General features: G+C 26.3%; 1 protein-coding gene and 1 long non-coding RNA gene across 7 annotated transcripts in view; one reads left to right on the top strand and one right to left on the bottom strand.

Moving 5' to 3' along the window:
- Positions 1 to 1,191: 1,191 nt before the first annotated feature.
- The window catches only part of LOC107068965 (GTPase-activating Rap/Ran-GAP domain-like protein 3), a 25,721-nt gene continuing 10,837 nt past the window's right edge, over positions 1,192 to 16,075 (top strand). For 2 of the 6 annotated variants that reach the window (XM_089169841.1, XM_089169840.1), the window contains exon 1: positions 14,973 to 15,133. In XM_089169841.1, the coding sequence (XP_089025967.1) occupies positions 14,988 to 15,133 (146 nt within the window). In that variant the 5' untranslated portion in view covers positions 14,973 to 14,987. Of the gene's footprint in view, positions 3,786 to 14,972; positions 15,134 to 16,075 lie in introns of those variants that run through there. The other 4 variants (XM_089169836.1, XM_089169838.1, XM_089169837.1 and 1 more) reach the window with 4 other exon arrangements.
- The window catches only part of LOC149033315 (uncharacterized), a 5,088-nt gene continuing 1,461 nt past the window's right edge, over positions 12,449 to 16,075 (bottom strand). Inside the window, exon 2 of the long non-coding RNA XR_016175771.1 lies at positions 12,449 to 12,864. This is a non-coding gene — a long non-coding RNA (uncharacterized LOC149033315). The remainder of the gene's footprint in view (positions 12,865 to 16,075) is intronic.

The following is a 16,075-nucleotide window of genomic DNA, read 5'->3' as shown; positions in this document are numbered from 1 at the left end:
TTTTTAAAGTATCCATGATAATATGATTTTACACATTCAAACATTTCATATCCAAAATTTGGATAATTATAATACATATATGAATATACACGCCCCGTGTTCATTTTAAATAACAAATATTATGAATTGAATTTACAAAATATTGGGTTGGTAAAAAAGTAATTTCGGTTTTTTAGTGTGAAATATTATTTTCTTGCCAACCCAATAATATTATATATATATACTTACTACCGAAATTACTTTCTTATCAACCCAATACTTTAAACTCACCCCGTACTTACTAATACAAATTTATTTATAAGTTGATAAATTCTTAATACAATAGAATGCATTTCGATTATAAACTCGTTGTTTTTAATCCAACGCGTAATAAAAGATCTCTTAGCATATTAAGAAACCGGAAGTAATAGAATTTTGTTAGTTCACTTCGAGTCCCATGAGAAAAGATAGAACAAATGAAAGTAAGTAAAACAAAATAAAGATAAAAATAAAAAAAAAATAAAAAACAGAAACAGAAGAAAATAAAAAACAAAGACTAGAGAATAATTCGCGTTTGTTAACTTGTATTCGCGCTAGCGTAAAGAGTTAATTTAATTAAGAAGATCTAGGATAGGTAAGGGTGGAGAGGAGAGAAGAAGGATGAAGCTTCTTGCAAAGGAGAAAAATGTTAAAAGGTAAAAAAGAAATGAATTTTAGCATCGTTTCTTGAAACTCCTTCGTTCTAATTGGTTAGCCTAGACTTCACATCGATCTTTCTACTTAAAAAGAGAAAGAGAGGGTGAGTGAAGGGGGTTAGGGATGAACATAGAAGAAGAAGAAGAAGAAGAAGGAAGGAAGGAGATAGGACAGGACGAATGAAATGTATGTCCTTGTTTTTCGAAAAACATGTCAGAGAGTGTTCCTTCTCTCGGTTAAAGGGGATGAGAGTTAGGGTGGAAGGAGGAAAAAAAGAAACGTTTCATTCGTTCGCGAATACATTTTCTCTCTCTCTCTCTCTCTCTCTCTCTTTCTCTCTCTCTCTCTTTGTAGTCATGAGGAAAAGAAGAGAGCATGATCGACGCATGCGTTTTTCCCCAACAACGGTTTTACCCTACGAGAAATTATCTTGGCCGTGAATCGCGTCCAGTCTTCTACGAACATCCTGGAAGTTCAACCAGTGACATCATCATCATCATCATCATCATCATCATTGGCAGAAAAAAAGAGAAATATATATATATATATATATATATATATATATATATTTATATAGAAAAATAAATAAATTTATTTCGCGAAGTGAATTCTTCGTGATTGGACTAAGGGGTTCTTACCCCCCTGTACACCAAATTTCATAAAAATTTGATTATTTTGAACGATAACGAATAAACTCGTGTCCAAATGTAATTAATTCGTGTTGATGTTGATTTTTTTTTGTTTGAGGAAGGGTGGGGGTGATAGAATCGTGAATTAAATAATTCCAAAATTATGTTTGATATTTGAAAGAATGTAATTTTTAATTATTACATGTGTTTAATAATACTTACAATAATTACGTGTGTGTAAGTCTGTCTGTTTGTCTATCTGTCTGTCTGTCTGTATTGTTTGTCTGTGTGTGTGTTTGAGTATTCGTTTTATAGGGGTTATCCTTAAACGACTTGAGGATTTACGCGTGGATTTGAAAAAAGGAATTTAGGGGATAATACACGTGACTATTACCGAGTATTTGAACAAACCAGCGCGAAAATGAAATTTATCAAATGGAAAATGGGGTTGTCACTTATTTCATATCGTAATTGTCACGATGTCATGATGTCAAAATGATCGTCATCTATCAAAAAACCAAATTATCCTTTTTTATCTGTCTCTGATTTTTATTATAATATTTTATCAATAATCAAAATAAAAATTATCAGATCGCAGTGTCACAAAAATAAAAACTTTTTGAGACAAAAATTAGTACACCCTAAATTGAAATATACCGATTCGAATGTTTAAAATGGAAGGGTTGAAGTTGAGGTGACGAAAAGGGGTTGAAAAATCGGGACAGTTCAATGAAAGTAAATTTCAACGGTACTCAAGTTAGAAACTAAATTTGTAAATTTGTTTTCTTTTCTTTTTTTTTTTATTTTCATCAGAACATCCCCCCCCCCGCCCCGAAAAAAAGGTTAGAAAAAATAAATTTAGAACGAAACGTGAATAATTTCAAGGACGTGGAAGAAGTAGTAGTATAGGATCGGTACCGTTTGGCAACCTCAGGCCTCACTCTTCGAATCACTCTTTAAGGGTTTTTAGAGAGGAGGAGGGTGAGGGGGTGGTAGAGAAAATTCCTATCGCGTTCGAGTTCCGTAAAAAGATTTCTGTTTAATCGAGCGATGAAAACGAGTGAAGCGTGCGTGCGCTTCCTTGGCTCGATAATCGAGAACTGAACAGAAGAAGAGGGAGGAAAGATTGATGGATAGATAAATAGATAAATAGATGGATAGACAAATAAATAAATAAATAAACAAATATTTGTTATACCAATTTTGTCAAATTTTTTTTTTATTTACGATGATATTACCAATTATTTTAAAGGATTGATGGGGATAGATAAATAGATAAATAGATAGACAGAAAAATAAATAATTAAATAAATAATTAAATAAATAATTAAATAAATACAATATATTATAAAAATTTTGTCAAATTTTATTGTGGGTTTGACAAAAGAAAAAGGAAAAATATATTTTCAAGGAAAAAAATGTTCAAAATAAGAACTAGAAAGTAACACGTGTATTGAAGGGGAAAAGGGAGGGAAATATGACTCGTGTTAACTCGTGAAAATAAAATAAAAAATATTAAAAAAAAAAAAAAAATTAGAAATTGTGAGATAGTGCAGAAGAGGGATGATGAGAGTGGTGGGAAAAGAGAAGAAGAGTGGGGATCGGAAGGAAGGATGCTCGGAGCCAGTTATGGTGGCGAACGAAGCCGAGAATGGTGATGGTGGAGGTGGTGGTGGTGGGGTCGAAAGGTGGCACAGTCATTTATGGTCGTACAGTGTAAGCTCGCACACCTGTGATCGTATGTCGGTAAGAATAACGAAAGATTAAATGACATTTGTAATTGTCATTTATTTAACACACGTTTCGATTTAAAACGTGAATTACATTGAAAGATTACAAATCTTTTCTACGTGGGGTTTTTTCTTTTTCATTTTTTCTTTTTTTTTTTGGTCACCATTAAATTAATAAAAAGAAGAACAAGAAGATGATGAAGAAGATGAAGATGAAGAAAATGACAAATTTGTGAAATTAATGAAAATTATTTATCAATCGATAAAAAAATGTTTTTTCAATTACTTTGTTGTTTTTTTCTTTTTTTTGTAAACAAATATGAACGTACCTGAGATTAAAAAAAAAAAAACATTACGAAGGATTTGAATTAAAAAGTTAAAATAAAATATTGAGAGGAATATTTATTCACCACTCCCTCTTTTCCTGAGGAAGATTATTGTTGTTATTGTTGTTGTTGTTGTTGTTGTTGCTGTTTGAGTTGTTATATGAAATAATGTCGTGAATAAAAAATAAATATAAATAAGGACAAGAAAAATATAACAAGATGAGTTCTTTGAGAAGAACTACGAATCAATCAACCAGAGAGGGGGCTACTTCGAGAAGACACGCATTGTCAGGTGTTAGCACCAAAAGCGTGAGGAATCTTCTTCACGGTGGTACCGCACCTGGTTCACCACTACGTTTGAGATCGAAATACGAATTGAGGAGCATCAGCTTCGAGGGTAGCAAAGTCTTACCATGGACCACCAGGTTTGTTAAGAAAAATTATTAATTTTTTAATTATTTTTTCACCTATTAAAATACTTCATCCAATTTGTGTTCAACCCTTTCATTATTAAACCATAATCGTGTTCGATCATTTCAAAGGAAGGATAGATAAATACAAAGAGAAAATAACAACCCTTAAAACCATTTCAACTCTTCTTTTTTTTTTTTTTTTGAAGAACTGCTCGATCGTATCAGCTGTTCTTTTTTTGTATTCACAAATGCGAGTGATAAAGAAGGAAATAATAAACTCGAGGATAACTGAATGCACGTGTACGTGCATATGCATGTGCATGTGTATGTGCAAGTACAAGTGCATGCATAAAATATATTTTTATTTTATTTTATTTTATTTTCTTTTTCAAAAGAGAGAGAGAGAGAGAGAGAGAGAGAGAGAGAGAGTGAAATAAAATTATTTCTTGCATCAAACACTTTTTAATTTAAATGTAAAACTATTGGAATAATTTGATCTTTTTATTTTATATTAATTTTATTTGAAACATTTAACATGATGTTTTTTTTTTCAAGATTTTTATTTCACTTTGAAATAACGTGTTTTTTTTTTTTTTTTTTGGTCAATAGAATTGCAACGCAGATAATATGTTCGATCAATTTAATACAGTTTAACAGAGCAAACAAAATAAACACGTGTGAGGGTTTCAGAAATGAGAAGTACGTGGCCCGTAACTATCTAGGTAATAGCAAACTAAACACTATCTATCTCTCTGTCTCTCTCTTTTATATTTTTTTTTATTGTTCTGCATCTCTATGTGATAAAACAATACACACAATGAGAATTTTATCCCACGGGATGGTTGGTAGTTTATTATTATGACGAGTATCTGTATCTGTATCTGTATCAAGGGTACAACGTAAATTTATACATGCATATACACACATACATTATATATATATATATATATATATATATATATATATATATATATATATATATATATATTATTATTATAATTAAATATTAAATATTAAAAATATATATAAATATATATATATATAAACATTAATACATACATATAAAATTTAAATTATTGAAATTTTAATTATTAAAAATATTATTAAATTATGAAAATTTAAATTATTAAATTATTAAAATTTATATATATATTATACTATATTTATTTTTAGTTTATATTTGTTTAATTATATTTATTTAATATACGTATTAAATAATTACATATATATATATATATATATATATAAGTTATACATAAAAAAGTTATATTGAATATATAAAATATATAATATAATATATACAAAAGGATATATATTATATTTTAATTTGATTATTATTTTAATATTATTTTATTTAATTAATATTAACTTAATTTATATTATTATTATTTTTTAATTAAAATTTATTTAATATATTAAACTAAATGAATAGAAAAAAATCGTGGAATTCGATGGATTCAATGTTTTACCATTAAAAAAAGACCAAAAATCATATTACCACTATAATTTTCCTACTACACAATGTTAAAACTATAGAAAAAAATTATCTATTCATTAACTAGAAAAAAAAGAAAAAGAAAAAAATTCAACAACAGTTTTCGTTATCAACGATACTCGCGCATATTATATCAACACACACGTTCTTGGAATTCTTATCGTAGTTCGATAAATGATTCATAGATCATTCTATTTTCGACGATGATCGTAACGTAAGATAGAAGAAAAAAACGTGCCACGATACCGATTTTATATTTATAACCCTTTTTTTTATTATCTCTAGTCATTAAAAATAATCACTTTAACCAATTCTTCTATTTAGTCATTCGTCAGACTTACTTAGAGTATCGTTATCATTAAAAAAATACAAGAAACTAATCACATGTTCGCGAATTAAACCCTTTACTACGTTTCTACGTGTGTGTCGTGTTAGAAGTGAAACCCTCTTAAAACCTTCGCTTCGAGAGAATGAGTCGATTGCAGCGTATCAAGTGTAAGATAATTGTAGGCTTTATTTATTATAAAAAAAAAAAACATGTATGCAGATCACACGTGTTAGAAGTGAAACCTTCAAAAAACCAAGTTTCGAGAGAATAAAACGAATGTAGAATATCAAATGTAGGATAATTGTAGGGGATTTATTTGTTATAATATTATTATTAAAATATTATTATTATAATATTGTTACCACATTCAAAAATTATTTTACGTTTTATTGACATATAATACATAACATATTACACAGTAAGACAGTTCTCAATTTAAAGAAATCAGACGAGTTGCTTATATTAACTAAAATATTTATGGTAACTAAAAACCTCTCTACGTGCACGAAATGCACGAACGCGTTCCTTCGAACTCTTTGAAACTTCCCTAATATTTTCTTTCTGCAGATTTTCACGACACTGTTCAACGTTAATTTTCGATCGAGAGACACTTGAATCACAATTCACAATATCCTATTGCGAATCATCTCTTTTTCTCTTTTTATTTAGTATCTTAGCCGTTTCATAGACGCCCGCTGCTCTGTTACACCGCCGCCTACCGCTCCGTTACATCGCCGCCTACCGCCCCGTTACATTTTTTCAAATCACACCCATTCTAAAGAAGTTTTCACTTCAAAAAAATAAAAACAGCTTTGCTTGTGAGAAACGTGGATAGTCTAGCGGCCAGTCGAAGAACTAATTTATATTTTTAAATGTGTGAGATTGAGTTAATATGAGTCTACACTTCGTAGTATGCAGTCGCACACAAACACACACATATACAATACTTAGTAGCCAAGAGTGGGAACTACGAAACACCACATAAAGAGGAAACCGAGATATAATAAGAAACAAATGCATACTGTCTTCTATCTCATTCTCTCTTAGGCTAAATCCAATAGATGTGCATATGTTTGTCTCGTTTTCTCTTGTTAGTACCACAGCCGTTTTATCGTTTCGTTACCGTTACCTATGAATTTTCGGTCGCTTTTTTCAAATCACTCCCCATAAAGAAGTTTTCACTTGGAAAAAAGGCATTACGAAAACTGGGCCCCCCCTATTATTATTATCAAGTGGTACCAACAAGCATGGTGTTAATACTCGAGAATATAGAAAGTAATAGAGGGTGAGAAAAGGTAGTGTTGGCAATAGGAGGGTGGTAGAGGAATACGACAACAACTTCATTTACTATGGCAAGTGAATCCCCTCCTGTTTCTCACCCCCTTCACCCATTGCTGGAGCAGTGCATGATATCGGATTTTAGTGCTTCGCTCTCTTTATAATTAACCTTTTTGCTATCGGTATAGTGGCTGTGTTGGTAGTCTCGGTTGACGGTCTTTTGTATACCCTGGGATCGATCTCGATCATGCTTGACCGAGTGGAAGCTTGGAATACACACATACTCTCTCTCTCTCTCTCTCTGTTAGTATGTTTAGTATGAGATCATATTGATGGGAAAAGAAGGAAAGAATTAGAAAGAGAAAGATGATAAAAGTATTGCTCAGTTAGAAAAAGAAAAAGATATAGGTGTTTGTTAAAAAAAAAGAAAAAAAAAGGACTCTACCTCTTGTATTATGACCATGATGAAAAAGTGAAAGAGAAAGAGAGAGAGAGAGAGGAAAATAGTCAGATAAAGATAGAGAGATAAATAATAGTGAAAAATAGAAAACAACTCGAGCGTTTCCGATGACTTTGTGTCAATGCGAGTTGTATATCGTGAATTACGTCATCTCGATGGCCCGTATTCGAAAACACCTATTCACTGTATATATATATATATATATATATGTATGTATGTATAGATATGTATATGTGATATGTATATAGGTATATTGATTTTGTCGTTGTGCATAACGATACCTGCTGTACCCTGTAGCATCAATTCGCGTAGAACTAGCTGGAATATATCACCCTCAGGGTCTTACTGAAAACTCAATACAAAATCCTATCATCATCCAAAACGTTGAATTTGATGGGTAACATAATTATCAAGGTTTTTTTTTTTTAGTGGTATCACCCTTTAGGTAAAGATTTTCTACATTTTATCCAATTTCTTTGTAAAAAGTTTTGTTTAATTGTTTATTTTTAAATTATTATTTGGTTTATGTATTGATTTTGGTTTTGAAACATTTTCATTGTCATATTTGTAAGATAATTAATTTCTATTAAATATAAATAAATTAATTAAAATAAATTAAATAAATATAATATATAATATAATATATTAAATTAAAATATAAAGAAATATATATATAATTGTATAATAGTATTGTAATTAATATTTTATTTAATTAATATAATATAATATAATATAATATAATAAATGAAATAGTATAATAATTTTAATTTTTTAAAATCTTTTTTATAATATTAATAATAATTTTAATATACAATATAATTATACATATGAAGATATAAAAAAAATAATAATAAAATTATTTTTATATTATTTATATTATATTTTTATTAATATTTTATGTGTATTATTATAAAACAAAGTTAGAGTATTATTTTTTTTTTTATTAAATTTGGTCACAAATTCTTTTTACATGCGATCATTTATTTGTTCGTAATCGTTCATTTATTAACAAATAATTATTTTTTTTATATTAATCATGTTCTCTTTTTCTTCGATCATTTTTCTAATGCCATTTTGTTTCATTCTTTGTATACAGTTTTTATTTGATTTTATATTATAATGTTTAGAAATTCATGAATATATTCGTACTATATAATTAGATTGCTTTTTAATGAGATCATTAATAATATTATCTCCTTACTCAATATAACAAAGATAAGAGTTTAGAGTTGCAGTGATAAAACTGTATATAGAAAGTTCATTATCATAGTGTGTCGCGGTTTTGGTAAACCATTGACGTCAAACTCGAAAGCTGACTTTTATTAGATTATTACCAAACACAATAGATATATATATATATACATACATACATATACATACTAAATTTTAAATCTAATTGATTACGAGAAAGTTTTACTGTTAAGTTAGATTCATTGATGAACAATAAATGATATCAAAGATTATGATTTCTTAATATCTGATTTATGTTTGAGAAATTGAACAAGATTGTTCATATATGTTACAATACAATGAATATATTTAAATATTTATTTGTATGCATATAACATTCAACGATTAATTTTTAATATTAAATAAATTTATTTTTTTTTTTTATACAAATTGAAATTATTATTCATTTATTTATATTTTATGTTATTAGGTCGAGTCATAAATAACTTCCATTTTTTATGAAACAAAGAATGGTGTTTCTGCGACTGATAAGTGCAAGACACCTTTCATGGAGTTTTCTTTTGCACTATTTCCATCTGATGGACATATCTAATGGATTTTGCTCCAATATTAACCTTTAAAAGGTTCGTCAAAGTCGGAAATACGTCCTAAACTCGGTTTATCTTTTAAGATTGTATCTCCAGAACGAAATTTTACAAACCAATTTCTAACTGCCCTATCAGTTATCAGTCCTGCACTGTATACGCTGCATATTTTTTCAGTTGACATCTTAGTGCAATTGCCCTGTTTCAATTCCTAAAGCGTTACATATTGAATATGCACTTTTTACTATCCATTACAGTGGTTAAGAAAAATGGTTAAATGTAACATTGACTGCATAAAAAAGTTAACAGAAGACTAACTGAATCCTCATCTATATAGTGATATTGAAAATCCGTTTGTTTCAGTGACTTATAGTAGGTAAATACGAAAAATAGATTCTACATAACCGTATTGGAAGTTACTTATGATTCGATCTAATATTTTCTAATATTTTTTTCAAGTAAAATTGAGAATGGTTTTAATATGTTTATGTAATATTCTGTTTATATAATATATATATATATATATATTGTGCTTTGTCAACTAATAATGACAATTGTTTAAATTATATACTATATAATTAATGTTTAAAATTATAATAGTTTTCCTTATACATTTAAATACGTAATATTTTAATGAATGTTTTTGAAAAACTGAAACGTTTATAAATAACTTTTTAAATAGTTTATTATTCCACTTTTATCATCATAGTCACGTGAACGATGACTATTTCACTATGAACATAAATTTCTAAAAGTAACAAACAAAATTGTTACATTTTTTTATTGAATAATAATATAAAACATTAAATGAAATTAATCAATTTTTCAAATGGAGGGAAATTTTTGAAATTATTAATATCGGTAATATAGTTTTCTGTAAATTACCGATAAAAATGATAACTCAAATGGTTTATCGATTATATCAAAGTTATTTGAAAATTTTCATTTTTTATCTTTATAACTAAAAAATTTTTTATGATATTAAATATTGAGAAAATGGTAAACTCGTCAAACAAAAATGAATTTTTTTTTATTTATAAAACGGGGATTCCTACTTTGGTGTTGGAGGTGGCTTATCAAGTGTCGATAAACGTTGTCACGTTGGCGGGATCGATTAAACATGCGGAAATGTCGGTATGTCCTTGAAAAATAACGTGACCATTAATATTTAACGAACGATTTACTTTTCTAAATATGATCGATTTAATAGTTATAAATTAATAGCAAAATAATCTGGTGATTGATCATTTAATTGTATCATAAGTTTCTTAATTTATTTTTTTATATATTTTTATATGTGCATTTATAAATTTTATATTTTTATTAAAATACTATAATATATTATAGGATATATATAATATATTAATACATAATATATAATATTTTAATTAATATATTAATAATATAATATTTAATAAATATCTAATATATATTAAATTATATATTAATTAATATTATAATATTAGAAGATATTATATTATAGTATTGTAATAAATATAATATTATAAATAAATAATAAAATATATTAAATAATATTACATCCTATAATATAAATGTAATACTATAAATAAATAATGAAATATAATAATAAATTATAATAATAAATATAATAATATATTATTGTGATAAATATTCGATTACGTTACATTTAATTCTATCAATAAAATAACAAAAAATAAAAAATTAAATAAAAAATAGATAATCTTTTGATACTATATTATTTTATTATATATATATATATATAATAAATATTTTTTAAATATATTATTACATATAATATTATTTATTATAGATTTTATTATTAGTATACTATCAAGTAGTATTACATTAAGTAAAGATTTATACTCACAATCAGTTGTTATAGATTTCATATAAGAATAATATGAATTAGTGTACTCAATAGTACTTAATTGATTATCTAAACAAACTTATATAGTAAATAAAAGATATGTTTGATGAGTTATATTAAATCTAATGACCTGACCACAGACAATAAGAAATTTTGACAACCTAAATGACACGTTTAAAGTATTCATTTTAAAACTACAATATATTTAATTATCATAAAGCAAATTTGTTCTTCTAGACACGAATGTATAATTTATATTTTTATAAAAATTAGGAACAACAATTTTAAAATAAAAAATTATATATATATATATATTATATATAGAACATTTTATTTTAAAAAGAACGTTAAAAAACACATCGTAACTCTTCGTTCAATGTTACGTAGAAAAATATATTTAGTTCATCTACACCCTGGACAAACATAATTTATTACACTATAAAGTACGTCTCTCTAATATATTAAATGTCGGTAGAAAAAAAAAAAAAAGGAGACAAATTATCTTCTGAGACACTCACATATATTTATAAAAAAAAAGAAAATAAAAAAAAAAGAAATCATTTGTTAAAAATGCAACACACCGATGATTCTTTTTTTCTTTCGAGTGTCAATCATATATCGAATAAGGTCGAGTATCTCGTTGAGAATCTTTTTTTTCTTTCTTACAATTAATATAATGAATAATTATTAATTAATATATATATATATATATATGAATGGATAATAAATATCTTGTACAATTGAAAAAAAAAAAATGTTAGGGGAAAAAAATCAGTTTGTCGATAGATGTAACAAAATTGTTTGTGAAATTAGTAAAGAATTGAAACAAATATTCGTAAAAATAGAAATAATAAAAGGAAGAAATAAAAGAAAAGAAATAAAACGAAATAAAGTAGACGATGATTGAAAATAATATGATGATTGTATTAAAATATGATGATGATTATATTTAAAAAAAATTAAGTTTGTTGAAAGATGTAAAAAATTTGTTTGTAAAATCAAAGATAATTGAAACAAGTATTCGTAAAGATAGAAATGAAAGAAAATAAAAGAAAAGAAAATTGTGAATTAAATAAAATACACAACGATTGAAAATAATACGATAATTGTATTAAAAAATGATGATGATTGTATCAAAAAAAAAATTAATTGATCTTAAAAATATAAAAATTGTTTCTAAAAACAAAAAGAGAATTGAAACAAGTATTCGTAAAGATAGAAATGAAAGAAAAGAAAAGAAAAGAAAATTGTGAATTAAATAAAATACACAACGATTGAAAATAATCTGATGATTGTATTAAAAAATGACGATGGTTGTATCAAAAAAAAAATTAATTGATCTTAAAAATATAAAAATTGTTTCTAAAAACAAAAAGAGAAATGAAACAGGTGTTTCCGTAACGAAATAAAAGAAATAAATAATATGCAAGTATTTACCACAATATTTTTCCTATAAAATGAAAGCTAAGCAATTAATTAAAAATAATTTAATATATAAAACAAAAAGAGAACTTACAGATTATAAATATGAAAAAAAATTTAATTGATTTAAAAAAAAGGGAATATTTGGACGTAAATAATAAATGAAATAATAAAACGATTATTTAAAAGTAAATCAAATAAAAATAAATATAAAAATAAGAAGAAGAAGAAGTAGAAGAAGAAATAAAAAAGAAATATCGAGAAAGAGAAGAGGTCTCTGATCTCGTCTCTCTCAGAGAGAAGAGAGAGAAGAGAAAGAAAGACAGAGAGAGAGAGAGAGAGAAAGAGGATCTTCCTCGGCGCCAACGAAAATGCAGGTCACCGTCCTCCGGTGTGCAAAACCTCCTCCGACGCCTGCGTGTCGTGGTGTTGGATGAGGAGGGCGCGTCGATATGCTTTTTGGGAGTGATCCTGTAGGTACAACCTACAAACACACATTACCAAAAACCATCAAACAATATATAACAAATAAACAAATAAATATAACATTTGTTAATTTTCATTTGTACGTTGTCATTAAATTAACAATTGAGAAAGAGGTGAAAAAAAGTTTAGAAGTTTTAGTCAAACTAAAATTCAACGAGTGAAGTGAAGAGTGTCGAACGCGGGACTTTTCGCATTCGCGGGGGTGGGAAGGTGTGTGTATATATATATATATATCATAGTGTATGCGAGAGAGAAAATAGGAAAGGAGAGAGGAGTTGGTCGACGATACGGCGCCAGTCGACGAGTCGCCGTCGTGTAACTGCGAACGAATCTTTGTCCTCTCGTTTATTGTTTACTAAAACACACACAAAAAAAACAACCCCTTTAGTCTCGTGGTGGGTTTTAACTTATCCGTGCACAAAAAATTGTTCTATCAAATTTTAATAGATAATATAGAAAAAATATATATTAATATATATATATATATATATATATATACATATGTGTGTATTGATACATTAATCTTTGTTCTCTCATTTATTGTTTATAAAAAATAAAACCCTTTACTCTCTTGGTGATTATAGAAAATATTATTTAGAATATAAAACATTAATTAATATATAACAAATTAATATATATATATACATATTATATATATTATTATATATTATAAATATTAATTAGTTATTTTATTAATTAATATTAATAAAAAAATATATTCTATATATCATATATAATATTATAATAACATAATATTTATTTATTATTATTTTATATATTATTATATAATATTATTATTATATATATAACATGTGTATTAATACACTTGTAATACATATATAAATATTGTATCAATAAATATAAAAAAAAACACACACACACACACACACATATAAAAAGAAAGAAGGTGTAGGAAAGTGGAATAGGGTGGGTGACTGGGTGTTAAAAAAAAAAAAGAAAAAAAAAGTATAGTGAACGCGTTTATACTCTCGACGTTGTTAGTGCACAGCTAGGGGTTGAAAGTCGTCGTGCCCGTTAAGAGGAAAGGTCGTTCGTACGGAGACTCCACGCAAAAGAGAGAAACAGAGAGAGAAAGAGGAGTTGCTTGACAGTCCTACCAAAGACGAGTGAAAGCTTACTTGCGATTACATTGAAAGAGAGAGAGATAGAAAAAAAGGGGGAAAATTTCATGTATGTGAGAGTAAGATGGGAACGTGAAAGGTTTTGTTATTTTACTACTGTTTTTCTTATACTTCGAAAGGGGTAAGTTATTATATATATATATCATATTTTAGTTCTTCTTTATAAAACCATTTTTATCGTTGATAATAAATATATGTAAGATATAAATATGATTGATCTATAAATATGATTTTTTATATGAACTGTCTACCTACGTGATGATCGGTCAACGATATTAGTTAAAAGAATTTAATTAACGTTTAAGGAAGGTCAGAGGTTGAAAGTTCGAACACGCGTTATGATAGTTCGTTGATCCTGAATTTATTCTCTCACTCTCTCTCTCTCTCTCTCTCTTATATATATATATATATATATACTTTGAAGATTATTGTTATATCTTTTATGGAAGTAGGGTAGAATAAAGGTGTGATATTTAAAAGGAACGATTTAACACTGTTCTCTTTAGTATTTATATAAGGAAAGGTAAAAGGGATTGTCACACGATTGTTTGCTTCGACGTTGCGAAGAAAACACGTGCTGTAAACAAAAATCAAAAAAGAAATATAGAAATATACAATTTTGAATGAATATAAATCCAAATTGTTTGTTTCGACGTTGAGAGAAGAAAATACGTGCAGTAAACACAGAAACCAAAAAAAAAAAAAAAATAGAAATATACAATTTTGAATTAATATAAATCCAATACATATATATATATAGAAATGAAAATACAATCAACGTTAATTTATCCACGTCACCGATCAAAACAATTACGTCACGATTGGATTCTTCTATGAAATTGATAATAAGAAGAAAGGATTGTGTGTTTGTTTGTTTGTTTGTTTTGAAATTGAAATTAAATTCAATTGTTCATATCGAATATAACGATAAAAGGAATAAAGTGATATTATAATTGAGAAGAAATTGAAAAATTCAACGATGGATAGCAAAAGTGATGAAGAATCGGCACCAACATCGGCAGAATTGGAGGCAATGAAACGTAGAAACAGATCGAGATCGGTTTGTGTACCTATGCTTTCTTCATCACAACTCAGACATCTTCATCGAAGGGCCAGTCATCATGCGTACGTTTTTTTCTTTCATGATTTTTTTTTTTGTTTTTGTTTTAAATTTGTTCTTGTTTGTTAAAGACGATGTGCTCGTTAAATTTGATTTGTGATGTTGATTAAGAATAATTAATATAATTGTCAGAAGTATATTATATTTAATGATGATTGTAAACAATATTTGTTATTGAATATTAAGGAATTAAATAGATATGATATTTATTTTGATTAATCAAGTTAGATTTGATAATCGTTGGAAAGAATCTTATCGGTGAATAAAAATAGAACTGAAATGAAAAAAATATCGTAATATTGGTATGTGAATGAAAACTATCTAAAATTGAACTATATAAACTTAAATTATATAAACTAAAACTATATAAAATTCTCTTCGATTTTTGTTATTTATTTATGCAAAAAGATTAATTTTCTTTTTGATATTAATTACTTAAAATATAATTTATAAAAATATCGTAATATTGGTATGTAAATGAAAACTATTTAAAGTTAAATTATATAAATTTAAATTAAATATATATATATATATATATATATATATATATATATATATATATATATATAAACTAAATTAAATATTAATTTATATTAAATAATTTTATTTAATAAAAATAATTATATTTATATTTAATATATATTAAATATAAATATATAAATTAAAACTATGTAAAGTCCTCCTAGAGATTTATGTTATTTATTTATGCAAAACTATAAATATTCTTCTTAATATTTACTACTTTACTATTACTATTATTTATTTAAATTGCTATTATTTACTTCAAATTTTCCTCTATGCACTTGTGCAATATTAACAACACTTGTATTGTTTTTTTCTACATCTATGCAAATTATTTCCACAACATTAATGTTCTATGAACCACACCAAAATATTATCAATATAATATTAATAACAAATCATAAAATATAATATTACATCTTAAA

This window comes from Polistes dominula, unplaced genomic scaffold (genome assembly GCF_049000335.1).
Source record: "Polistes dominula isolate Pdom_NZ unplaced genomic scaffold, Pdom_raw_medaka contig_49, whole genome shotgun sequence".
Lineage (NCBI taxonomy): Eukaryota > Metazoa > Arthropoda > Insecta > Hymenoptera > Vespidae > Polistes > Polistes dominula.
Note: the sequence above shows the minus strand (reverse complement) of the source record. Positions and strands in the feature narration are given on the sequence as shown.